Below are 27,816 nucleotides of genomic sequence, written 5' to 3'. Positions count from 1 at the left end.
GGAAAACGAAATGTTTGCGCAGGTTTGCTTGCAGTCTTCTGAATTTATTTTGTTATAAGTAACAAAAATGCTTTGGGGAAACGTATCGGAGTAAAATTAAAAGTTGACAGAAATATAAAAACTCAAGTAAAGTACAGATCCTCCCAAAAAAATACTAAAGTACCGTAAGAAGGACATGTCCGTGTGTGTAAACGCCATGAATGTTCTAAGTGATATAAGTGATGGATTTGAGTGAAATCGAGGTGGTTGCTAGGGCATTGCTTGGTTGCTAGGGTGTTCTATTTGTTTACTTCCTGTCTGGTGTGAAATAAGTGATAGAGAAGATCTTCCACTGTAATTGTGCATGATTCTTGGTCAAACAAAGTTTTAATCTCTGTGGAGTGTGTGTGTGTGTGTGTGTGTGTGTGTGTGTGTGTGTGTGTGTGTGTGTGTGTGTGTGTGTGTGTGTGTGTGTGTGTGTGTGTGTGTGTGTGTGTGTGTGTGAGCCTGTTTATGTGGTTTATGAGGACACAAATTTGTATAACTACATGGGTATTACACTGGTATTACTCTATAAATGTGGTTTATGAGGATGTATCAAATGTCCTCATAATTCAAATGGCCTTAAAAACATACTAAAAGATGTTTTTTTGAAAAAGTAAAAATGCAGAATGTTTCCTGTGATGGATAGGTTTAGGGGCAGGGGCAGTGTGTGTGTGTGTGTGTGTGTGATGGGTAGGTTTAGGGGCAGTGTGTGTGTGTGTGTGTGATGGGTAGGTTTAGGGGCAGTGTAAGGGGATAGAAAATACGGTTTGTACAGTATAAAAACCATTACGCCTATGGAGAGTCCCTGTAAACCACATAGACCAACATGTGTGTGTGTGTGTGTGTGTGTGTGTGTGTGTGTGTGTGTGTGTGTGTGTGTGTGTGTGTGTATGTGTGTGTGTTTTAGGAGAAGCGTCAGAGAGTGTGAATCTCTGTCGTGTTTTCACGGCTTCAGTTTGGTTTCCGTGTCTGCTTCTATATTTAATATTGGAACTGCGTGCTGAAGGAAACAATCCAGCCATGTTAATAATTTGCAGCAATCCTCAATGGTGTTTACAGAAACGCAGACCTCCCATAATCCATCGCTGTCCACCTCACTCCGTTTGGGTCAAACAATGTCCACCGCGCTGCCTGATCACTCGCCCCTGCTATTTTTGTTCCTGTACTTTCAAGATACAATTGTTTTCCTTTTGCAATTTTTTTTTTCTCAAGAGCAGTTTTTCTCTTTTTTTCAGGGCTTTGCTGATGCATAACAGCTTCCCGTTATTCTTCAGCTCTGCTCTCGACCCGGGTCGGCTCCAGTGGCCCAGACAGTGACATCAATGAAGCCTGAAGCTCCGCCCACCCCACACACACACACACACCACTCCTCCCTTGACCTGCCGCTCTGTGTGTGTGTGTGCTTGTGTGTGGGCATGTTTTTGTGACATATAAGGACACAAATGTGTATAATGGCATGGGTATGACACAGGTATTACAGGAGAGGGTGAAATATGAGGACATTACCCCATGGCCCCACTTTACAAAAGGCTTATAAATCACACAGGAGGAGTTTTTATGAGAAAGTAAAGATGCAGAATGTTTCCTGTGATGGGTAGGTTTAGGGGCAGTGTGTGTGTGTGTGTGTGTGTGTGTGATGGGTAAGTTTAGGGGCAGTGTAAGGGGATAGAAAATACGGTTTGTACGGTATAAAAACCATTACGCCTATGGACCCTTTTACTGTTTGTATACAATGATGACGTAGCAACGTATGCGCGCGCATTTTGGCAACAAACTGTGGCGAGAATCAGCAGCATGTCAAGCTACGTGAGCGGATTAAGCAACACAAACCGAGAAAGTTATTTTAAAAAGTTGACTTTATCAAATGGTATTCGGCTACCAGATCCGTGTACTATAGTGGAGTGGAGAGAAGACGTTAACAGATGGCCAGATATAGTGGTCGGATTTATACGTATTTAGTTGAGGAACCGAGCGTGTTCACCCGAGACAAGCATATAAATCACTGGATGCTTATGAATGCGTTGTCTGTGGGCATGTACAGAATGTCCAATACAATTTTCTACATTTATTCTTATTCTTCACACAGACGTACATTTATCCATTTCCTTACATTTTATGTTGTTATTGATTCGTGTCGACACACTTCTGTTTAAAGTTTAATTTTGTAATGCTTTAGTACTTTAATAGCAACTATGTTTGCTTTCTCAGATGGTTATTTTGCAATTAAACTATTAATAAAATCATTACAAATGAAATTGATAAGTACTGTGATTATTGATATGATAATCTGGTGGTGGGGGTACATTATACACACCAGTGGCAGCCAATGTTGGGAGGTTTATTATAAAGCATTAAGTTTCAAGTGCAGTAAATGTTTTACAAATGACTTTTCTTTTATGCGAGCATTTTTATGTCCTCGTTCTAATCAATGCATTTAATCGCCTGCAGCCACAGGTACTGCCGGTTCTTCTGAAACGGCCGTGATCCTGTCGGAGTCCTATAAAACTTAAGCCCATTGGTGGAATAGCGATTAGTGCAAACGAAAACGCAACAGCCAGACATTTTGATGCTGGGAAACCGTTTTGATAAACTTTCGGAGTTGCTCACACGTTAGAACCACTGGGGAACAACACCACTTCCGTTGCCAAACTGCGCGCGCAACTCTTTGATCACGTGGGCTGTAAAAGGGTCTATGGAGAGTCCCTGTAAACCACATAGACCAACGTGTGTGTGTGTGTGTGTGTGTGTGTGTGTGTGTGTGTGTGTGTGTGTGTGTGTGTGTGTGTGTGTGTGTGTGTGTGTGTGTGTGTGTGTGTGTGTGTGTGTGTTCGCGGTTAAATCCACAGTAGGCATGTGCCGATATCAATTTTTCATGCTGCGATTAATTGATGAAGTTTTATCACGATATACGATATTATCACGATATTGAAATAAGTTGCAAAAAAAAGTGTTGCCATATTATAACAGCTTTAAGAACTATTTTGTAAGAACAAAAATAACTGAATGTTTAAATACAATAATGCACCAAAAATATATACAGCTCTGGAAAAAAAATTAAGAGACCCCTCTTTGAGAAATCAATGTTATGTGGTCTCTTGATATTTTTCAGAGCTGTAAAAGTACAATTTTCAAACAGATTAAAGTGCAAAAGAATTAGGCTATAAAGAACAACAGGTAGGCTAACAAATTACAATACGGTCTCATTATTTAATGCATTCACTAAGATTGAGCAACAGCTACATTTGGTACAGAAAGTATAATGTTTTTGGTAATGTTAGTTAAGAAATACTGATCATTGTTCGTTTTATCTTAGGTCCATTAAAAAAGTTATTTTGATTTTGATTTGAATGTTATTAAACAGTAACTAAGAAATTAACATAGAATAATTAATTCTTTATAAGTATTTTTCATTGTCAGTTTGGTAATAATGAATTAAAATGTTAACTAATGAAGTCATATATGTCTCAAAGTTTTACTGAACAATAACACATAATAAGAACAGTTCTAATCATTAGGGTATGTTGTAGTCCAGATTGAAACATAAAAATGTTTAAATTTGAAAATAAATAGCCTATTAAGTCTTTAAGTATTAAGTATTTGGTGCTGTGATGAACAACATTGAGATTACACAAACGAATGGCTGTTTTAAAAACTACACGCGTTTTTTGTTTGTTTGCGGGTTTCCGGGGTAACCGCTGCATTCTGCAGTTCATCAGCGCCCTCTGCTGTCACTGAGCGGCACTTCAGCAGCGCGTGTCCTTCACCGGTTTAGTCATGTGCAAACGCACGTTGGGCTTGTTTATTCACCTGTGCCACTGCAGTCTTTCAAATACACCAAAAAAACCAAGACAGACGATCCGAGAGACGCATCAAGAGACACCAGCGGGCGGCTGGTACCCCCCTGGTGTCTGGTTTCCCTTGCTCCATCTGCGGAAGAGTGTGTGGCTCAAGGATTGGACTCAACGCCCACGAGAAGTGGCACCAGCGGCAATGTCGCTGAAACCCTCCCCCCCACCCTACCCCCTTCCCTCCATCCCTGGAGCAAGTGTCATCATCGAATATACGATGGACAGCTAAGAGATCTGAGCGCGTGTCCCTTTGACGCAGAATACAGCGGTGTTAAGCATTTATACGGTTGATGGGCAAAGTATTCTTGAGTGCATTATAAAAAATTTATAAATAGTTAATAAATGATTATTTACGATATTTTAAAGTGCCCACGATAACAATATCGTGCATATTCATTATCGTGATAAATCGCATTATCGAAAATCGGCACATGTCTAATCCAAAGATTGTGCAGCCCATGTAATAGAGAAATAATATTCCAATCAATCGCGGGTGGATGAGAAATAAATCATTGTGTTTGATAAAGACGTTTAGCGAGCCCTGTGAGAGAATCATTCCGGTGCCGCTTTCAAAACAATCCCTCCCTCATGTGATCTAACAGCTGAGCTCATTAAATATGCAAATCTTAGCCAATCCTAGCCGTGGGCGTTTCCTTCCAAGTCTCCAGTGACACGCCCATCAAAACCAGTGTAGAAAATAGACTATTACTTATTAGTTATGATGTTTCTGAATGTAAAAACCACACAAACATCATTAGTTGACCTCTAAGGGGGAAAGAAGCCAGTTCATGACACCTTTAAACACAATACATTACATATAAACATGTACTTCTGTTCTATGTTCTATTCAACTGGGTCAAAAATGCTCTTAAATGAATATAAATAAATAATAATATAAATTTAAACTAAAGTACATTTTAATTTTCAGTTCACACTTAAGTATATTATTTACGTAATAAGTGCTCTAAGTGTGCTAAAGTGTCACTAAATCAGCACAGCGCTGAAGCACTTCATGCTAGTCTGAGCTGGTTTGAGCTGGCCTGAGCTAGTTTTAAACTGGCCTGACCTGGTTTGAGCTGGCCTGAGCTGGTCTGAGCTGGTCTGAACTGGTTTGAGCTTGTCTGAACTGGTTTGAGCTGTTCTGAACTGGCCTGAGCTGGTCTGAGCTGGTCTGAACTGGTTTGAGCTGTTCTGAACTGGTCTGATCTGGTTTGAACTGGCCTGAGTTGGTCTGAACTGGTCTAAGCTGTTTTAAACTGGCCTGAGCTGGTTTGAGCTGGTCTGAGCTGGTTTGAACTGGCCTGAGCTGGTCTGAGCTGGTCTGAACTGGTTTGAGCTGGCCTGAGCTAGCTTTAAACTGGCCTGACCTGGTTTGAGCTGTTCTGAACTGGTCTGATCTGGTTTGAACTGGCCTGAGTTGGTCTGAATTGGTCTGAGCTGTTTTAAACTGGCCTGAGCTGGTCTGAGCTGCTTAGAACTGGCCTGAGCAGGTTTAAGCTGGTCTGAGTGGGTTTGAATTGGCTTAAGCTGGTCTGAACTGGTTTGAGCTGGACTGAACTGGTTTGAACTTGTCTGAACTGGTTTGAACTTGTCTGAACTGGTTTGAACTGGTGTGAACCGGTTTTAAATGGTCTGAACAGGTTTGAGCTGGTCTCCACTGGTTTGAACTAGTCTGAACTGGTCTCCACTGGTTTGAGCTGGTCTGAACTGGTCTCCACTGGTTTGAACTAGTCTGAACTGGTCTCCACTGGTTTGAACTAGTCTGAACTGGTCTCCACTGGTTTGAGCTGGTCTGAACTGGTCTCCACTGGTTTGAACTAGTCTGAACTGGTCTCCACTGGTTTGAGCTGGTCTGAACTGGTCTCCACTGGTTTGAACTAGTCTGAACTGGTCTCCACTGGTTTGAACTAGTCTGAACTGGTCTCCACTGGTTTGAGCTGGTCTGAACTGGTCTCCACTGGTTTGAACTAGTCTGAACTGGTCTCCACTGGTTTGAGCTGGTCTGAACTGGTCTCCACTGGTTTGAACTGGTCTGAACAGGTCTCCACTGGTTTGAGCTGGTCTGAACTGGTCTCCACTGGTTTGAACTGGTCTGAACTTGTCTGAACCGGTTTTAACTGGTCTGAACTGGTTTTAACTTGTCTGAACCGGTTTGAGCTGCTCTCAACTGGTCTGAACCGGTTTGAGCTGGTCTGAACTGGTCTCCACTGGTCTGAACTGGTTTTAACTTGTCTGAACCGGTTTGAGCTGCTCTGAACTGGTCTGAACCGGTTTGAGCTGCTCTGAACTGGTCTGAGATCCATGAAGCACACAGTGAACTGAAAGCCGACTCACAGGTGAGAAGAGCAGGTTGAGGATGTGGACTTCTGTCCCGTTGCCCTCGATGCTGAAGTCCGCCCAGCATCCCAGAGACGCTTCCTGCAGGACGATCCAATCGTTGCTGTTTCCAGGAACATCCTCCAGCTTACACATCTCATCGGAGTCTAAAGAGAAGGAAAGAGTTATTGAAATCATCTGCAGCCCTGGGGAAAATATCCCGGCAGCAGCTCATAAATCACGCCGTTCCTCTGGAGGACCCGCGTCAGGAGCTCCATCAACTCTAACGCTCAGACCTAAACTCATCTGAGATGTCCATGCTTTTGGCTTACAGTTTTAATGTGATGCATATGTGTCAGTCATGCACGAATGAAACATAACAGCACTAATAAACTAAATCTGTTTTAAATATATGACAATCATTTTTATATATCTATTATCAAATCTAATTTCTTTCAATCTCATTCTAATTATTGCTCATTAGGGTGAATAAGTCCTTATTTTTCACAATGAACAGAAATCATTTGAATAAATGCATTTAAACAAAGTAATATATATATACATTATGAGGACAAAATGTCTCCACAAAGATGGCAATGTTCGAAACAGGTTATTTTAGTTCTAGACTAAATGTGAGCATTTATTCATCTCACTTGCACAATAAAGATGAAGTACTCCTCAAAATGAATAAAATCCATCAAATGCAAAATCGGAATACTCTTCAAACGTCCAATAATAAAAATAATAAAAAACTTGTATGCATTTAATCTACATTTATTGACCAATGTTTTGCTGCTATCTTTCGATGAGTCAGTTAAACCAAAAGCAAAAATTAGGGTTTGTTGAAAGGTTTGTTTGAGCGGCGCCCTCTACTGTACGTTAAACCTCGGCCTGAGGTTTATTATTTTAATTTTGGTGTGAAGAAGTCTTTACATTTGCACAAAAATAGAACTTTTTTGTGATAAAAAGGTGAGAAAATGTAACACAAAAGTAATGTAACACATTACTTTTCTTAAAAAGTAACTAAGTAACTCAATTAGTTACTTTTTAAGGGAGTAATGCAATATTGTAACACATTTCTTTTCAAAGTAACTTTCCCCAACACTGGTAATGATGATAAATTCAGCTTTCATCACAGGAATAAATCACACTTTACTATATATTGACATAGAGAACAGACTTACGTAAGGGATAATGTCCACCCAGCCGGTTGTTATCTCAGAATAAACCCCGACGAGTGATCAGGACCCCGAGGCGAAGCGGAGCGTCACTCTGAAGGGGTTTATTCTGCGATAACAACCGGCTGGGTGGACATTATCCCGCTTATTACACGGCTACTAGTCTCAAATAAATTACACACTAAATATTGTCTTGAGATGAAATATTTTATTAGCTCTTACGCAAAGCTTCCGCGAAGAAGAACAGTTCCAACCTGCTTTAAGCCTTTATCTATTGCTGCTAAATGTTGAGAATGAATGCTGAAAGGGTTAGTTCACCCAAAAATGAAACCAAGCCTATGATTTACTCTCCCTCAGGTCATTATAGGTGTTTATGACATTCTTCTGTCAGACAAATACAATCAGAGTTATATTTAAAAAGTCCAGGCTAACGTTAATCCCAGCAGTAGTTGGAGCTGTTTCTGAAGTCCATTAAATGCAGCTGTCCGTCAAATAACGTGCTCCACACGACTCCGATGGGTTAATAGAGCCTTCTGATTCCAATCGATGCGTTTGTGTCAGAAAAATATCCATATTTAAAACTTTATAAAGGAAACCTGCCTTGAAGTCTTCCATTGTAACCCACGGCTGTTTAAGCCACAAGATGGCGCCAGCGTTAAGCACAGAAGTAGATCCGGTCAGGATAACTCGTAGTACCCGGATGAGCGGTGTGTGTTATCTGGGAATAACATACCGCTGGAATGCACGATTGACCAATCAGAATCAAGAATTTCACAGAGCCGTGTAATAAATTATAATAATACATGAAAATCAAATCAAATAAATGCAGCTTTGCTGAGCAGAAGAGACTCTTTCAGCAATGCTAGTGTATGTGTGTGTCTATAACGACAGGTAAACACAACACGGTTTGCTTTTTTAGGGCAGAGTGTGAGGAAATACAGGAACTGTACGGACAACAGGAAATGCCATGTTTAGACGTCCAGCTGATGATGGCGGCAGGCCAGGATTTGTCTTTGTCTAAGTCGGGGCTTATCAAGGATGTAAGCACAGATTGAATGGGTAAACACTGAAAATACACAACATATTCTTAACCAGTGTTAAAGTTACTTTGAAATGTAATGCATTACAATAATGTGACTAATTACACCCTTAAAAAGTAACTAATTACATTACTTAGTTACTTTTTAATAAAAGTAATGTTACATTACTTTTGTGTTACACCCTTAAAAAGTAACTAATTACGTTACTTAATAACTTTTTAACAAAAGTAATGCGTTACATTACTTTTGCGTTACTCCCTAAAAAGTAACTAACTACGTTACTTAGTTACTTTTTAAGAAAATGAATGCGTTACATTACTTTTGCGTTACTCCCTTAAAAAGTAACTAATTAGGTTACTTAGTTACTTTTTAAGAAAAAAAAATCACCTGTTTTTTTTATTTATATATATATAACAAAAAAGTTATATTTTTGAGCAAATTTAAAAAGACACTTTCACACCAAAAGTAGATAATAATCCTCAGGTAGCACTTACTTCACCAATAAAAACAATCTAAAGTATTTTTTGCATATAGTTTAACTGAATCATTAAAGGTCAGCAGCAAGACATCGGTCAATAAAGTGAGATTGAATGCATACAGATATTTGATTTATTTAACATTTCATTATTGGAGGTTCGCATAGTATTCTGATTTTGCATTTCACATATTTTATTAATTTTGAGGAGTACTTAATGGTTTTTGTTTTTGTGCAAATGAGATTAGTAAATGCAAGCTCACAGTTAGCCTAGAACTACAATAACCATCATGTTTACGCACAACGACTTTATCTCAACATGGGGACAGGAGAGCGGTCAGTCAAGAAATGGGAAAACAAAGGTTGCTGTAAATTTAAAAATTAATACATTACTTTACTAGTTACTTGAAAAAGTAATCTGATTATGTAACTCGAGTTACTTGTAACGAGTTACCCCCAACACTGCCTTGTTTTCCAGTAAAAACATCTGTATCATTTTAAAATCCATGTTCCTTGTAATCTTGAATGAGAATAATTTCATCTCTGATGATGAGGGCGGGGCCACCTGTCAATCACATGAGATCCACCAATAGCAAACCGCCACCATCTAATCAATTCCCAACAGACACAATCAAGCCCCGTCTACATTTGTTCTTGTTTGCAAAGCGATTCACTCAATACGGAACAATAGAGAAGAAAAGACGAGTGCATCTTCTATTTCATGTCGGCTTTAAAAGAAAAATCCAACAATATACAATAGATAGATCATATAATGGCCATGGATTGACCCTTGGCTCAAACATTCTTACTACCATCATCATCTAAAACACACATTTTAGACAAACTGCTAATGTAACATAAGCGTTTATCTTCATACATCTGTATTTCATCATTCAGATGGACTGACATTCATAATGTATCAGTCAGACTCGTGGGACGCAAGCGGTGGCGGCGCTGACCCGGAAATGCCAGAGGTTTCACTAAGCGGTTCTGTGTTAAATGAGCTATAAGCCACGGCTTTTATCTGGTTTCATCAGAAGCGGCGATGGCTCTTTCCCATGCAATGAAATGTTTAAGGCTGTTTAAAACATCCAATCAGCCCTGTTTCTCTGAGCCAGGACACAAATAATGCCCCGCAATCCATCATTTGTTATTTCCCCTGCCCTCGTGTGTTTGCGAGAGGCTTCATCTCGCAGTTTGACCCTCGGGCCTTCATCTACACACACACACACACACACACACACACACTCAGCTCTCGCCAACTGGGTGAACATCAGAACGGCTCATGGAGGAATTGCCTAATACTGGAAAACACACACGCACACGCACAGCAGTAGGGCACCAACAGATGAATTTCATTCCTTGCATTATGAGCTGAGAAAAAGGTCACGCGGTTTCTAGAAGGCTTCAATTTTGGGGAAAATGCTTCAAATCAATCAAAGCAACTGTCCCGAAGTCACATGATCACACTAATGTTCCCACACAATCATTTATTTCCTCAAGTCAGGGACGGGTGTTAACTCTTTCCCCGCCAATTTTCACTAAACTTGACTAGTTTGTATTGTGAATATATGTGAACAGTAGGGCTGTGCAATATATCGAAATTATCAGAATATCGAAAATATACATATCGCAATATGCATATCGCAACGGCACGCAATATCTGAATGATTTTAATAGGCTACTTTAAAATTGTGAAAAGTGTACTGGGCACGACTGTTACTTATGTGACTTGGTTGATGTTAAAAAGAGTAATTAAAACACTCACACAGCGCAACGTGCGCTCAAGCCGCCTCTCTGAGCGTGGGATCCCTTCAGTTCTGTTTCTTGTTACACACTCAAAACTGTAGCCTGACGTGGTCATCCTCAGCTCTAGTCAGAATATGAGTCTGATGCTCCATTGGGCTGTGATTATGGGGCGTGTTTTAACCCAACCAGGAAAGACTTTGATTGGACAGACCGACAATCAATCAGAGCGACGGAGCGACGTCAACAGAGCTCAACTGCACTGTGTTGCCAAGTCCTCGTTTTTTTCCGCGGGTTGTTTTCTATGTCCGTGGGTTGAAGCTACTATTATGTGATATATAGACCCATGAGTGCGAAGTTTAGCAGCAATCTTGCCAAAATAACACACATTTTACCCCCAAACACCACTTTTTTCCAGAGAACCCCCCGAGAATCTATTGTTTAGGGCTAGTAGTTGGCGGGTTTTGTTGTAAAAACTTGGCAACCCTGTCTGCACGTGCGCTGAAATAAACAATCTTTGGCGGTGTTGTAAGAAACCAGAGCTTCTTGGAGCGACGCCAGAGCGAACCGCCAGACCTAAAAGTTTTGTGGGCGGGGCTGAGTTCGGCTGGCATCTAGGCTACCAAAACTGTCAACAGACAGATATGTCAAAATGGCTGCCTTGATGAGTATTCATGTAAACTCGGTCAGATATGCTTTAAGTCAGAGATGCCCAAACTAGGGCCCGCGGGCCAAAGTTGGCCCGTGGTAACCTTTGATTTGGCCCACCGAGGTCCGAGAGAGAGAGCCTACATTTTGAAATGATAAACGCTCAAACATTATAATAAGCATGCATGTTTATTTTCCGTCAGTGAAACAACTCACTGCAGCCTGTAAAACAATTAAACAATTATCAGTAAATAATGGTAACCCAAAGAGTATAAGAAAATTAATTATTAGTTAAAAAAAGATTTGTAGATAGATTCCTAGCCTTTTCCCCCTTAAAGATGCGTCCTATGCCGGTCTGCGCTTTGAGATGAATGTGGGACATGAGCTGGATAGACACCTTTTCTAATATCTTTGTCTTCATGATGTTGCAAAGCAACACTTGTTGTAAAAGGGCTGAAGAGTGAATTTTATCTTCCACAGGGCCAAGACATTTAGGCTATGTTTGATTATGCACCGCTAGAAAAAGCGAAAGTAAAACCGCTGGGTGCACGTGAACTGCGCTATTCAAATAAACTTGACGCGCCTCAAGTCTAATAACAAGCACAAACATAAAATTTAATAAAATAAAATTTGTCAAAAGGTATTCGTCCTACAGTCTTTACCATAGATGTGAATGGGTATAATATACTTAATTATACGCAAACGAAAGGAAGAAGCATTAATATTTTCCTGTGAAAATGAGTGCGACGCGAGTGAAGATTTGAGAAAAGAAACCAGATGTCCATCAAATCGGGTGACCAGAACCCAAAACAGAATTAAAAAGCTGGCAGATCTTAAATTGGGCTCAGCCCACCTCTCTCATCCAGGGCTGCAATGTTACATCTGCGAATTTATTTCCTTTTTAAACAAAGTTTTGTGCTTTTACTCCTGTGGTAATATTCACGTAAAACAGCATTCACATACCAAACACTGGGTTAATGACGAAGATAGAGCTTTAAGTAGAAAATAGTTTTTATGTAAAGAGATAAATTAAAATAAAAAGTGCACAACTCTTCTTAAGTGGAAGGAAGCTACCTTTTTTCCCCATCACGTGGAAACTTGCGCGGGTGAGTCCTTATTTGGGTTAATAAAATAATGAAATTATAGTTTTTAAGTAGAAAATAGTATTTATGTAAAGAGATATAATTTACTATACTCTGTATTTTATCTTTTTATAAAAATAAAAATAAACGACGATATCATCGTCCATTGCGATGTTTTACTGTAAACATTGTCAACTGCCAATTTAGGGGATATCGCCCAACCCTATTTGCAAACAGTCTGTTCCTTTTTTAAAAGAGTAAAATATCCGTCAACATTATGAATCTGGATCATTGTGTATTTGACATTGAACCGTATTTTACATTGAACACTTGGGGATTGTTGCCCATTTAATTGGTCATTAAAATGCAACACTTTACAAATAAAACTGCATTAGTTAATCAGATTACATTTGTTTTATATTTATTGTAAACATTATGAAATGAATAAACCCATAGCAACTTTAATGTAGGCCTAATACAGTTTGATTTTTTTTTTAATTACTTTCGGCCCACGTCTCTCAATCAAGTTTGATTTTTGGCCCTTCATAGGAAAAAGTTTGGGCACCCCTGCTTTAAGTGAACGATATCAGTTGGGGAAAGAAAATGAATGCGTGTCAATAGGATCCGTGCATAAGGTCTTAAAGTGACAGGAGGCTAATAGAGTAAACCTGTTAATAATACAGTAAACCTGATGCTGTCTGTCAAACAACAGAAGAACAAGAGAAAATCACTCAGAGCTCTTCATTTTTATGACACATTTTTGTTTAAAAAACTGCTGGTCACTTTCAGAAGGTGTAGCAATGTTTTCTTTTCCCAGAAAGAATGAAATACTTTTTTTAAATATAATATAAATAGATTGTACACACTAATAGCAATATACGTATCGCATATCGAATATCGCAAAATATCGCCTTTTTCTTAAATATCGCACAGCCCTAGTAAACAGTCAGTATATCGTTATATAGCGTTCTGTGTTATCAACACTTGAATGTGGGTAAGCAAGTCCTGTTTCTGTCAAAAACATGGATGTTGGAACCAGACTAAAATGAACACTCAACAAGCACCAAATGCAAGTAAAAATCGGCATTGGCAAGTATATGAAACAGTTGGCCTGTAACGTTTTATAAATATTATGAATTGTGAATAATATATGAATTCTAGCAATGCAATCGTCAAACAAATGTGATTGAGGCTCGGGACAGTTGACCGGCCACCGCTGCATCGTCACGAAAATTTAAGCCTTGCCAAATGAAATATCCAAGCGCAAGAAGACGTGAAAGACTTGTTACTCGCTGGGTGAACATTTTGGCTCTTTTAACTTCAGGCGTCAGGTATTCCCCTGGAAACTTCCTTACCACACCCTAGTGTTCACATGTTCAAAATGTTAAAGTATCTTCTTATTAAACTGTTTGTACTCTTATAAAGTTCTCAGTGCTGCGGTTAGCATGTAGGGACCCTCATTATGCTGCCGTGTTAGTGTGAGGCTATGTTGAGCCTTGTTAGTGGTATTAACTAGCGGTTTAATTTGACTTACCCTGTGCCCCATAGACAAGCGCTATAAGCTAATCTGTGTTTAGAGATAAAACTCTTTACATTCGATTTCATGAAAACGCATCCCAGAGAACGATCTACTCCCATTACCCCGAGGGTCATTTCTCACCGGAGTTCTCCTTTAAAGGGGTGATGAATTGAGAAATCAACATTCCCTTGAGTCTTTGATATATCAAAGTTCATTATGATATAAGGATATCCCGTAAGTGTCAGAGCTGATCTCGCTCAAGCCTGTGTGTCAGCTTTCTTATATTTAAGGTCAAAAACCAGCAGACAAGAAAGCATTGAGTCACTTCATGAGCATTTGAGATAAGGATGATGTTTTTAAGTAAAGCATGATGATCTGGCATCCTGCAAACGCTCACTTCCGCTTCTGAGGTCAAAGGCGCCAGAATGCTCTTCAGCCAGCAGCCGGTTTCCTTCGTATGATAAACTCCTTTACCAGCAAACTAGGCAAATGTTTCCCGTCAGGCTTAGATTGGGAGGATCGAGTGTGGAAACGAGGCTGACGCGGATCGAGTCGAGTTCAGTCGAGGTTAGGAGAGTAAAACACATAAAACCTTCTGCAGATCGTGTGGAAAACACTTACATTTCCGCAGCAGAAATAGATTTCAGGAAGCACATATTTTACCCTCTTGATTAGTTTCCTCCGCAGATCCAAGCAGAAGACGTCGTGTGTTTAAAGTTTAAAGACAACACACAGATCTGGAGCTCAGTGAGCAGCTGTCAATCACGTCTAGGCAAAAACAGGGATTTCTTTATAATTTACCAATTATTTTTAAGCAAACTTTCTTTAAAGATGATTCTGAGCTATGTTATGAAAGATATAACTGCTTTGATATACCATCTTACTTTATGCAATATGTGGGTAAAATGGCCATACTTCCCATTCAATACAATATATCTATACACTGCATCGAATTTGCATATTAATGTGCTCTTGGTGCAACATGTAATGAACAAAAGGAAGTGTAATAATGGGAGAAATAGTTGGCAAGATTTTCATAATGTATGTAATATTTCATAGGAATATTGGTATGTAATTTCTTCCCCTATTCACTTGTTATGTGTGATAAACAATGGTTTAAGTCCTGGCGTCTCTACAGTGGACATTTATGAAATCAATGCCCTACTTTGCAAACAATCTGAAAAATAACAAACAATCAGAAAATTAATCATATTTCCATAAGAGTGCTAAACATTAATGTCAGCCGTTTTTAAAGACCAAACGTTTGGTATCTGAGCAAAGCCCCGAATGTGATCTTTACAGGACATCCTGACAGTAAACTGATGTCACAGAAACTCACTAAAATATAAAAAAACAACAGTGGACAAAAGTCTATTACTGGTAACAAAACTGGAGCTTTTGTTAGATGTGATTAATTGCGATTAATTGATTTGCCAGCAGTCATTTCGAGTAATGGAAATGTTATTTTATGGTCATAGTTTAGTTTTTGTTTGTTTGTTTATTTTGTTTATTTTAGTGAATGAAAATCAGAATTTTTTTATTTTTCTATTTGGGGGGGGGGGGGGTAGTTTTGGTTGTCCAGCTGTAGTCGACTGTCCTTGCTCCTGAAGTGGTCAGACTGAGGCTGATGAAAGTGTTTTGTCGAAGTGTTCATTCGAAGACGGAAGAGAAACGTTGAGGTATGGAAGGGAAAGAGAGAGAGAGAGAGAGGGGGAGAGAGAGAGAGAGAGAGAGAGAGAGAGGGAGGGAGGGATGGAGGGAGGTCGCAGCACACCTATTGTCCCGGCGTTTCCTCGGCTGTAGACTGAGGCCGAACCATCCACAGGAAGACAAACAAACTCTTATCAGCGGCGCGCAGAGCCCCGCAGTGTCCCGCGACCTCTGACCCCTGCGGCCGCCCACATCCCAAATCCCGCCGGATTCTTCTGCTTATCATCGCGCTCCTCATCCAGGAGCCAGCGAGGAGCTATTTCTCCCAGATATCTCCCAGATTTTTCTTCCACATATCTCCCAGATATCTCCCAGATTTGTCTCCCAGATTTCTCCCAGATATCTCCCAGATTTCTCCCAGATTTTTCTTCCACATATCTCCCAGATATCTCCCAGATTTTTCTCCCAGATTTCTCCCAGATATCTCCCAGATATCTCCCAGATATCTCCCAGATTTTTCTCCCAGATTTTTCTCCCAGATATCTCCCAGATTTCTCCCAGATTTCTCCCAGATATCTCCCAGATATCTCCCAGATTTTTCTTCCACATATCTCCCAGATTGTTCTCCCAGATTTCTCCCAGATTTCTCTCCCAGAATTCTCCCAGATATCTCCCAGATTTTTCTCCCAGATTTCTCCCAGAATTCTCCCAGAATTCTCCCAGATATCTCCCAGATTTTTCTTCCACATATCTCCCACATATCTCCCAGATTTTTCTCCCAGATTTCTCCCAGATATCTCCCAGATTTTTCTCCCAGATTTTTCTCCCAGATATCTCCCAGATTTCTCCCAGATATCTCTTCCACATATCTCCCAGATTGTTCTCCCAGATATCTCCCAGATTTTTCTCCCAGATTTCTGCCAGATATCTCCCAGAATTTTCCCAGATTTTTCTCCCAGATATCTCCCAGATTTCTCCCACATATCTCCCAGATTTCTCCCACATATCTCCCAGATATCTCCCAGATATTTCTCCCAGACGGCCTGTCTTTGTGTGGGTCTGTGTAAACCTCCGGGAGCGACTGTCGGCCGTCGCATCGGCTTGGAAATAAACAGAGCAGCAAACAGAGTGTGGAACTCACTGCCCTGCCTCTAACCCCAGACTACATCTGTGTGTGTGTGTGTGTGTGTGTGTGTGTGTGTGTGTGTGTGTGTGTGTGTGTGTGTGTGTGTGTGTGTGTGTGTGTGTGTGTGTGTGTGAGTGTGTGTGTGTGTGTGAGCCTGTTTATGTGGTTTATGAGGACACAAATTTGTATAACTACATGGGTATTACACTGGTATTACTCTATAAATGTGGTTTATGAGGACATATCAAATGTCCTCATAATTCAAATGGCCTTAAAAACATACTAAATGATGTTTTTTTGAGAAAGTAAAAATGCAGAATGTTTCCTGTGATGGGTAGGTTTAGGGGCAGGGGCAGTGTGTGTGTGTGTGTGTGTGTGTGTGTGTGTGTGTGTGTGTGTGTGTGTGTGTGTGTGTGTGTGTGTGTGTGTGTGTGTGTGTCTGTGTGTGTGTGTGTGTGTGTGTGTGTGTGTGTGTGTGTGTGAGCCTGTTTATGTGGTTTATGAGGACACAAATTTGTATAACTACATGGGTATTACACTGGTATTACACTATAAATGTGGTTTATGAGGACATATCAAATGTCCTCATAATTCAAATGGCCTTAAAAACATACTAAATGATGTTTTTTTGAGAAAGTAAAAATGCAGAATGTTTCCTGTGATGGGTAGGTTTAGGGGCAGGGGCAGTGTGTGTGTGTGTGTGTGTGTGTGTGTGTGTGTGTGTGATGGGTAGGTTTAGGGGCAGTGTAAGGGGATAGAAAATACGGTTTGTACGGTATAAAAACCATTACGCCTATGGAGAGTCCCTGTAAACCACATAGACCAACATGTGTGTGTGTGTGTGTGTGTGTGTGTGTGTGTGTGTGTGTGTGTGTGTGTGTGTGTGTGTGTGTGTGTGTGTGTGTGTGTGTGTGTGTGTGTGTGTGTGTGTGTGTGTGTGTGTGTGTGTTGAAACTGCTCAAGTATTCAAACCCAGGCCTATAAGACCTTCAGACTTCAGACGAACCTTCAAACTGTTTTAAACTTCACTTGTGGAGCTGCTCTGAAACTGAGCCGCTTCTCTTCTAGTTAGTTATGTTCTGGCTGAGGCCGGAGCACAATGGCCGCCGGCCCCGACACGTGCTGCGCTCTTCCTCTGCCGGAGAATAAAAGCTGCTTCTGGAAATGCTATTTAAATACTTGCATTTGCTTGCATTTTTCTTCTCAAACTTCTCTTCTTAGTTTCATGCTTTCTCTCATTCAGGTTCCTGGATATTAAACACACACACACACACACACAAACACACTACAGCTATCATTGTAAAGCTGATTTAAAACAATCTCTATTGTAAAAAATCGCAATATAAATGAAGGTGACTTGACAAACACACACTCACAAAAACACACACACACACACACACACACACACACACTCTATTAACTAACACAATCACACACTCATAATCACACTTACACACACACACTTACTCACACACACTCGAACACTCCCTCACACACACACACACACACACACACACACTAACACACTCACATGCTCTCACACACATACTCACTCACTCACACACACTCACAGACACACACACACTCACACTCGCAACAATCACACACACAAACACACACAGAATCACACTCACAATAATCACACACACACTCGAACACTCACTCAAACACACACTAACAGACACACAAACACACTCACTCTCACACACAACCTCACACACACTTGAACTCTCACTCACGCTCACAAGTATCACACTCACAGACACACACACTCTCGAACACTCACTCACTTACTCACACACACACACACACACACACACGCAAACTCTCTCGCACACACGGACACACACTCAATCACACACATTCGAACACTCCCTCACACACACACTAACACACTCACAGACTCACTCACACACACTCGAACACTCACTCACTCACTCACACACACTTTCTTTCACTCTCACACACACGCACACTCACACACACACACACGCACTATCGTACACTCACACACGCACACTCAAACACTCACTCACACACACTCTCACACACACTCTTGTACACAAGCACACACACACACACTATCTCACACACACAAACACACACTCTCGTACACTCACACACGCACACTCACAGACACACACACTCTCTCTCACACACACACAAGCACTCTCAAACACTCACTCACACACACACACACTCTCGTACACACACGCACGCACTCTCGTACGCTCACTCACTCACACATGCACACTCACAGACACACACTCTCTCTCCCTCTCTCTCTCTCTCTCTCACACACACACACACACACACACACACACTATCGTACACTCACTCATTTCCACACTCACAGACACACACTCTCTCCCTTACTCACACACGCACACTCACAGACACACACACTCTCTCTCACTCACACACGCACTCTCAAACACTCACTCACTCACACACTCTCTCTCTCTCTCTCTCTCTCACACACACACACACACTATCGTACACTCACTCATTTCCACACTCACAGACACACACTCTCTCTCTTACTCACACACGCACTCTCAAACACTCACTCACTCACTCACTCACTCACTCACTCACACACACACACTCTCTCATACACACACACACTCTCATACACACATGCCTGATGGAGCAATATGGCTGTGTGCATTGTCCTATTTGCCAGGTTCAAAGGTCTATAAAAAAGACTGGTACTGTTAAAAAGTGTTTTAAATCTGCCTTGTCTCAGGGTAGTACCTCTAATGCCAAGACCTAATATCCAATTTAACCCATCTTCTGGGGCGGCGGAGAAACCATGACACGAAATGGGCTGACGGCACTATTTGGCTGTGTGAATGGTCCTATTTGCCATGTTCATGGGTCTATAAAAAAAGACTGGTATTGTAAAAAAGTGCTCAAAATTAGACTTTCGTAAGGGCAGTACATCATATTTCAAGGCCTTTGGTCTGATTTAATGCATCCTTTGTGGCGGCGGAGAAACCACACCGCAAAATATGCTGATGGAGCAACAGGTGGCTCAGTGTGCATTGTCCTATTTGCTAAGTTCTTTAACCAGTGTATTAAAAGACTATTATTGGGGGGAAAAAATAATTCAAAATTTGTCTTTTCTCAGGGTAGTACCTCTAATATCAAGGCTTAATGTGCAATTTAACACATCTTCTGGGGCGGCGGAGAAACCATGACATGAATTGGGCTGATGGCACAATATGGCTGTGTGAATTGTCCTATTTGCCAAGTTCAAAGGTCTATAAAAAAGACTAACATTGTAAAAAAGTGTTCAAAATTGGGCTTTTTTTAGGGCAGTACATCTTATTTCAAGGCCTTAGGTCTGATTTAGCACATTCCTTTGTGGCGGCGGAGAAACCATGACACGAAATGAGCTGATGGCACAATATGGCTGTCTGCATTGTCCTATTTGCTAAGCTCTTTAGCCAGACTATTAAAAAGACTGGTATTGGGGGACAAAAAGAATTCAAAATTTGGCTTTTCTCAGGGTAGCAACTCTAATACCAAGACCTAATATCCAATATAACCCATCTTCTGGGGCGGCGGAGAAACCATGACATGAAATAGGCTGATGGCACAATATGGCTGTGTGCATTGTCCTATTTGCCATGTTCATGGGTCTATAAAAAAAGACTGGTATTGTAAAAAAGTGTTCAAAATTAGACTTTCAAAGGGCAGTACATCATATTTCAAGGCCTTTGGTCTGATTTAATGCATCCTTTGTGGCGGCGGAGAAACCACACCGCAAAATATGCTGATGGAGCAATAGGTGGCTCAGTGTGCATTGTCCTATAAATGCTGTTTAATGGTTTCTCATGCGCACACGAAAGTCTGGATGTTTTTTTCTTTTTGCAAATGTCCTTTTAGAGGCTCTGTGATAAGATGCTAAGAATATAGTAAGGAGAAACCCAAAATGCTTATAACCTGCATTTTTGCATCTTGAATTCATTCGGTCGTGTTTGACAGTCACTAAAGAATCGCTAAACAGCTGCCATGAAAACACACTTCTTCAATTTTCTATGATAGAAAGCTAAATAGAAGCAAGTCTTCAAATGCAAATATTTTTCCATACTATATTTTCTTTTTTTCCATACTTTTCCAGACCTGAAAATTATTTTTCCAAACTGGAGTCCTGTTGATACGCTAAAAGTGCACATTCAGTACAATTAACTGCACTTTTTGTGCATATTCAGACTTGTTTAAGATGAGTTATTCTCGCATGTCTGGTTCTCGCATGTCTTATATTAACCAATTATGACGCACCATATTTGAGTGACTTCACATTCTGCCTACTTTCAAGGTGTTTTGGTCATTTTTGAAGCTTTGACAAGAGCTGGACAGTAACTCAGCTCATTTACTCGAGTACTATACTGAAGTTCACTTTTTGAGTCTCTGTACTTTACTGGAGTATTATTTTTTCTGTAAACTTCTGACTTTAACTTCACTCCATCTGAAAGACAAATATCGTCCTCTTTACTCCACTACATTTCTATCAAGGTCCTCGAAGTGGAAAGTCGTTTCTGTCGCAGCTCTGAAAGTCAGTGGATGATTTTTTTCTTCTTTTAAAGGTGTTTGGGTTTTTGCAGAAAGCCTTTCAGGAATCACTCTTGTAGAGTCTCGTGAAGTTCAATGATTTCACAGCATTTATTAAACACTGATTTATAGTTTAGAGCAAAATGGAAGAAGACGGATGTCCAAATGCTCATTTAGTGGAGGATTCACATAAACAAAGTTGATTCTGTCTTCAGTGAAGGTGAACAGTGTGAGAATATCAGATGTGTATCAGTGTATTGGATCCGTGCGTTCTGCCTTAAAGTGACAGCAGCTTTGTAACTTTTCTACAAGTATTTAAATGAGTTTAAGTTAGTCGTCTGCTAGTGTGTCAGATGGAGCGTCACTGACTGGCTTAAACCATCATGACAAGTAAGGGCTAATGTCCACCCAGCCAGTTGTTATCGCAGAATAAACCCCAACGAGTGATCAGGGCCCCGAGGCGAAGCGGAGCGTCACTCTGAAGGGGTTTATTCTGCGATAACAACCGGCTGGGTGGACATTATCCCGCTTATTACACGGCTACTAGTCTCAAATAAATTACACACTAAATATTGTCTCGAGATTAAATATTTTATTAGCTCTTACGCAAAGCTTCGGCAAAGAAAAACAGTTCCAACCTGCTTTAAGCCTTTATCTATTGCTGCTAAATGTTGAGAATGAATGCTGAAAGGGTTAGTTCAGCCAAAAATGAAACCAAGCCTATGATTTACTCACCCTCAGGTCATTATAGGTGTTTATGACATTCTTCTGTCAGACAAATACAATCAGAGTTATATTTAAAAAGTCCAGGCTAACGTTAATCCCAGCAGTAGTTGGAGCTGTTTTTGAAGTCCATTAAATGCAGCTGTCCGTCAAATAACGTGCTCCACACGACTCCGATGGGTTAATAGAGCCTTCTGATTCCAATCGATGCGTTTGTGTGAGAAAAATATCCATATTAAAAACTTTATAAAGGAAACCCGCCTTGAAGTCTTCCATTGTAACCCACGGCTGTTTAAGCCACAAGATGGCGCCAGCGTTAAGCACAGAAGTAGAGCCGGTCAAGATAACTCGCAGTACCCGGATGAGCGGTGTGTGTTATCTGGGAATAACATACCGCTGGAATGTGTGATTGACCAATCAGAATCAAGTCTTTCACAGAGCCGTGTAATAATAATAAAATAATGCTTTGACATAAATAGCAAAATCTACTTTTGATACTTAAGTACTTTTTAAAAACAAATACGCAAGAAAATTTCAGTTTTGAGAACTTTCACTTGTAACGGAGTAATAATTGACCAGAAGTACTTCTACTTTTACTCAAGTAATGGAGTTGTACTTTGTCCACCTCTGGCTTTGACAGATCTGTGTGAAAATATCTCAAGTATCTCAATGACCAAATTTTTGCCTGAAGTGAACTCTCTCTTTTAAGCCCTGTTTCTTCTGGCGAGCTGATTCTAGATCAGTGTAGGGGTCAGACGGGCGGTGATAGCTCATAACGCGGGTCTTATCAGGTCTCAGCGAGATGCGGTTTATCTCTTTCTGAGGCTAATGAGCCATTCCTGAGTCACGCTACGGCCGGCCGGCCCAAGAGACCCGAAGCTGAGACGGGACAAACACAGAGACGCCACAACGACCAGAGTTTAGACTTCAGAGGTTACAGCAGAAATTCACTGCAAAAAATGCTCTTCTTACTCAGTCATTTTGTCTTGTTTCTAGTCTAAATATCTAACAATTCTTAGATCAAAATGCATTTACTAGACAAGTAAAACGACATATTGCTTGTTTTCTTAAAAATCAAATCAAAATGAGTTTTTGCTTAAAACAGGCAAAATGATCTGCCAATGGGGTGAGAAAAATAATCTTGTTTCTTGTTTCCGTCCCAAACAGAAATAAGATTATTTTTCTCACCCCATTGGTTGATCATTTTTCCTGTTTTAAAGGGTTAGTTCACCCAGAAATGAAATGTCTGTCATTAACTCCTCCCCCTAATGTCGCTCCACACCCGTAAGACCTCCGTTCATCTTCACACACAGTTTAAGATATTTTATATTTAGTCCGAGAGCGTATGCAAGTGTATGCACACTATACTGTCCATGTCCAGAAAGGGAATAAAAACATCATCACAGTAGTCCATATGAGACATCAGTGGGTTAATTAGAGTCTCTTGAAGCATCCAAAATACATTTGGGTCCAAAAATAACAAAAACTACGACTTTATTCAGCATTGGCTTCTCTTCCGCGTTTGTGTTCAAATAAAGATTAAAACGGTTATGAATCAGCAAATTGATTCATGATTCGGATCGCGCGTCAAACTGCTGAACTCACGTGACATTGGCTATCCGAATCATCGATCGATTCGCTGATTCATAACCGTTTGAATCTTTATTTGAGGATTGAACACAAACGCGGAAGAGAAGCCAATGCTGAATAAAGTCGTAGTTTTTGTGTGTTCAATCCTCAAATAAAGATTCAAACGGTTATGAATCAGCGAATCGATTCATGATTCGGATCGCGTGTCAAACTGCTGAAATTTCGTATAGCTCAAACAATAGAGCATGGTGCTAGCAACGCCAAGGTCATGGGTTCGATTCCCAGGGAAAAATGTAAAATGTGTAACTTGAATGCATTGTAAGTCGCTTTGGATAAAAGCGTCTGCCAAATGCATAAATGTAAATGTAAATCACGTGACATTGGCGATCCGAAACATGAATCAATACGCTGATTCATAACCGCTTGAATCTTTATTTGAGGATTGAAAACAAACGTCTTAAAAAAGTCTTAATAAGCTCTTCTTGTTTACTCTTCCAGTTTCTTTCACACACACACACACACACTGCCCCTAAACCTACCCATCACACACACCCATCACAGGAAACATTCTGCATTTTTACTTTCTCATAAAAACTCCTCCTGTGTGATTTATAAGCCTTTTGAAAAGTGGGGCCATGGGTAATGTCCTCATATTTCACCCTCTCCTGTAATACCGGTGTCATACCCATGGCATTATACACATTTGTGTCCTCATATGTCACAAACACACACACACACACCAAGCTGCAGCATATGGTATATTGAGAATAGCAGAGGTCCTAACACAGAGCCTTGCTGCACTCCATAACTGACTTTATCGTTGATTATTCCCTGTTTAAATAGACAAAGTGCTCACAGTCTGATAAATACAACGGTCCCCACAGTGTAAAATAAACTAGTACACACACACACACACACACACACACACGAGTGAACGGCAGATACAAACATGTGAGAAGTGAAAGGGTTTTATCCAGCAAATCTCGAGCAAAAGCAGAACAAGAATGAGAGAAGAAAAAGAAAAAAAAAAGCTCTCAGTCAGAGGAGGAAAAAAACTGATTGTTAATTGCGAGTGCGAGATATAAATCGGTCTCCATGCGGTCGCGTCACCGGGTCTCTCAGACCAGCCGGCGGTCCTCCAGCGGCCGGAAGTGCCTCATTTAAACGCTACACGCCATATTTAACACGGGGGTTTTTTCCTGTTACCATCATTGTGCTTATTCACTGAGGAACCGTCTGTCTGTCTCTCTCTCGCGGTGTCTGTGCTGCTGCATAACCACGTTACATAACGCTCGTCTTCCTCAGGATGTCTCTTGTCTTCCAGTGGATTTCAGCGGTTCGGTCACTGACACACACACACACACACACACACACACACACACACACACGTTTGTTTTTGTGAAAGGTGAGGACATTCCATAGGCGTAATGGTTTTTATACTGTACAAACCGTATTTTCTATCCCCTTACACTGCCCCAAAACCTACCCATTACACACACACACACACACACACACACACACACACACACATACACACACACACACTGCCCCTAAACCTACCCATTACACACACACACACACACACACACACACACACACACAGACACACTGCCCTTTCCCCTAAACCTTCTTATCCATAACGCTCGTCTTCCTCAGGATGTCTCTTGTCTTCCAGTGGATTTCAGCGGTTCGGTCACTGACACACACACACACACACACACACACACACACACACACACACACACACACACACACACACACGTTTGTTTTTGTGAAAGGTGAGGACATTCCATAGGCGTAATGGTTTTTATACTGTACAAACCGTATTTTCTATCCCCTTACACTGCCCCTAAACCTACCCATCACACACACACACACACACACACACTGCCCCAAAACCTACCCATTACACACACACACACACACACACACACACACACACACACACACACACACACACGTTTGTTTTTGTGAAAGGTGAGGACATTCCATAGGCGTAATGGTTTTTATACTGTACAAACCGTATTTTCTATCCCCTTACACTGCCCCTAAACCTACCCATCACACACACACACACACACACACACACTGCCCCAAAACCTACCCATTACACACACACACACACACACACACACACACACACACACACACACACACACACATACACACACTGCCCCTAAACCTACCCATTACACACACACACACACACAAACACACACACACACACAACCCCTAAACCTACCCATTACACACACACACACACACACACACACACACTACCCCTAAACCTACCCATCACGCACACACACACACACACACAAACACACACACACACACACTACCCCTAAACCTACCCATCACGCACACACACACACACACACACACACACACTGCCCCTAAACCTACCCATCACAGGAAACATTCTGCATTTTTACTTTCTCAAAAAAACATCATATCGTTTTTAAAGCTATTTGAAATGTGTTCATAAACCACGTTTATAGTATAATACCAGTGTAATACCCATGTAGTTATACAAATTTGTGTCCTCATAAAACACATAAACAGGCTCACACACACACACACAGACACACTGCCCTTTCCCCTAAACCTTCTTATCCATAACGCTCGTCTTCCTCAGGATGTCTCTTGTCTTCCAGTGGATTTCTGCGGTTCGGTCACTGACACACACACACACACACACACACCGAACACACACACACACACACACACACACACACACACACTTGTTTGTTTTTGTGAAAAGTGGGGCCATGGGTAATGTCCTCATATTTCACCCTCTCCTGTAATACCTGTGTCATACCCATGGCATTATACACATTTGTGTCCTCATATTTCACAAAAACATGATCACACACACACACACACACACACACACACACACAAGCCTGATGAGCTGAGCTGAATAATGACAGAATTTCTCTAAAGTGAGCGTTATTGAGTGTGCTGTGTTAGAATTATTAAAAACGGTCTGAGAAAACTGCTGAGCGGAGCTGCTTCCAGTAAAATGCAAAGTGAAAGTACAAGAGCGGCAGATCAACGACAGCGCAGACTGAACATTATCAGCCATTATCGTTCAAACACGCCACTCGTATGATCCTGCCATCTGATCTCTGTGTTCATTCCCACACAGCGAGCATCACTGGAGCAAACGGCCTGACGGAATGTTTAAATGTGCCAACATTCCATCCAGAACTGTTACTTTTGAGTGTTCTCTGAACATTCCGATAAAATCTGTAACATTTGAAAAACGTTAAACATTCCATTAATGATGTGTGAACGTTCTGAGAATGTTATTAAAGACGTCACTGGAAGAACGATTGATCATAACTTTGGCAGAACACTGACAACAGAAAACACCAGCAGAATTTGGAGAAGAACTGAACACACACACACACACACACACACACACACACGTTTGTTTTTGTGACATATGGGGACATTCCATAAGCTTAATGGTTTTTATACTGTACACAAAAACATGCCCACACACACACGCACACACACACACACTGTACTGACTCAATCTCAAAGCGTTTCAAATTAACGGCCAGATGAAGAATCCGTAGATCTCCACTCATCCTGAACGTTTGAAGAACCCGACCGCCCAAAGTAGTCAGTATGGAATGTTCAAAAAGTGTCATTTTTTAAATGTGCGAACATTCCATCCAGAACTTTTACATGTTCTATCAACATTCCGAAACAATTAGCAATATCTAAAAACGTTAAACGTTCCATTAATGATGTGTGAACATTCTGAGAATGTTATTGAAGACCAGCTAAAGTTTCAACGAGTGTTACTGGAAGAACGATTGATCATAACTTCAGCAGAACGCACTGAGAACATTGACCAACACAAAACACCAGCAGAACACACACACACACACACTCCTTCAACAGATCTCCCCTCACAATGACTTTACAATCAACAGCCCAATTAGGCTTGACCTATACGAAGGCTGAACTGGGATTAGATATTATATATTCCGACATTTGACCTGCAGATATCATTCAGATATATCTCACTGAAAACACTTTCACAGTGTGGCTCCTCATTAAGTTTAACAAATCACCATTACACACATTAATATAAGATAATGTGTAACACACACACACACACACTCATGTTTGTTTTTGTGACATATGGGGACATTCCATTGGCTTTTATACTGTACAAACCGTATTTTCTATCCCCTTACACTGCCCCTAAAGCTACACACACACACAAACACACACACTGCCCCTAAAGCTACACACACACACACACACACTG

At 40.8% G+C, this 27,816-nt stretch overlaps 1 protein-coding gene across 1 annotated transcript in view; it reads right to left on the bottom strand.

Moving 5' to 3' along the window:
* The window catches only part of eng (endoglin), an 83,945-nt gene that overhangs the window by 55,390 nt on the left and 739 nt on the right, over nucleotides 1-27,816 (bottom strand). The window contains exons 3-5 of the mRNA XM_067440387.1: nucleotides 6,101-6,355; nucleotides 5,531-5,974; nucleotides 4,939-5,339 (exon numbers count right to left, since the gene is read on the bottom strand). Coding sequence (XP_067296488.1) covers nucleotides 4,939-5,339; nucleotides 5,531-5,974; nucleotides 6,101-6,355 — 1,100 coding nt within the window. The remainder of the gene's footprint in view (nucleotides 1-4,938; nucleotides 5,340-5,530; nucleotides 5,975-6,100; nucleotides 6,356-27,816) is intronic.

Source organism: Pseudorasbora parva, chromosome 3 (genome assembly GCF_024679245.1).
Source record: "Pseudorasbora parva isolate DD20220531a chromosome 3, ASM2467924v1, whole genome shotgun sequence".
NCBI lineage: Eukaryota > Metazoa > Chordata > Actinopteri > Cypriniformes > Gobionidae > Pseudorasbora > Pseudorasbora parva.
This window is presented reverse-complemented; position numbering and strand designations above follow the sequence as displayed.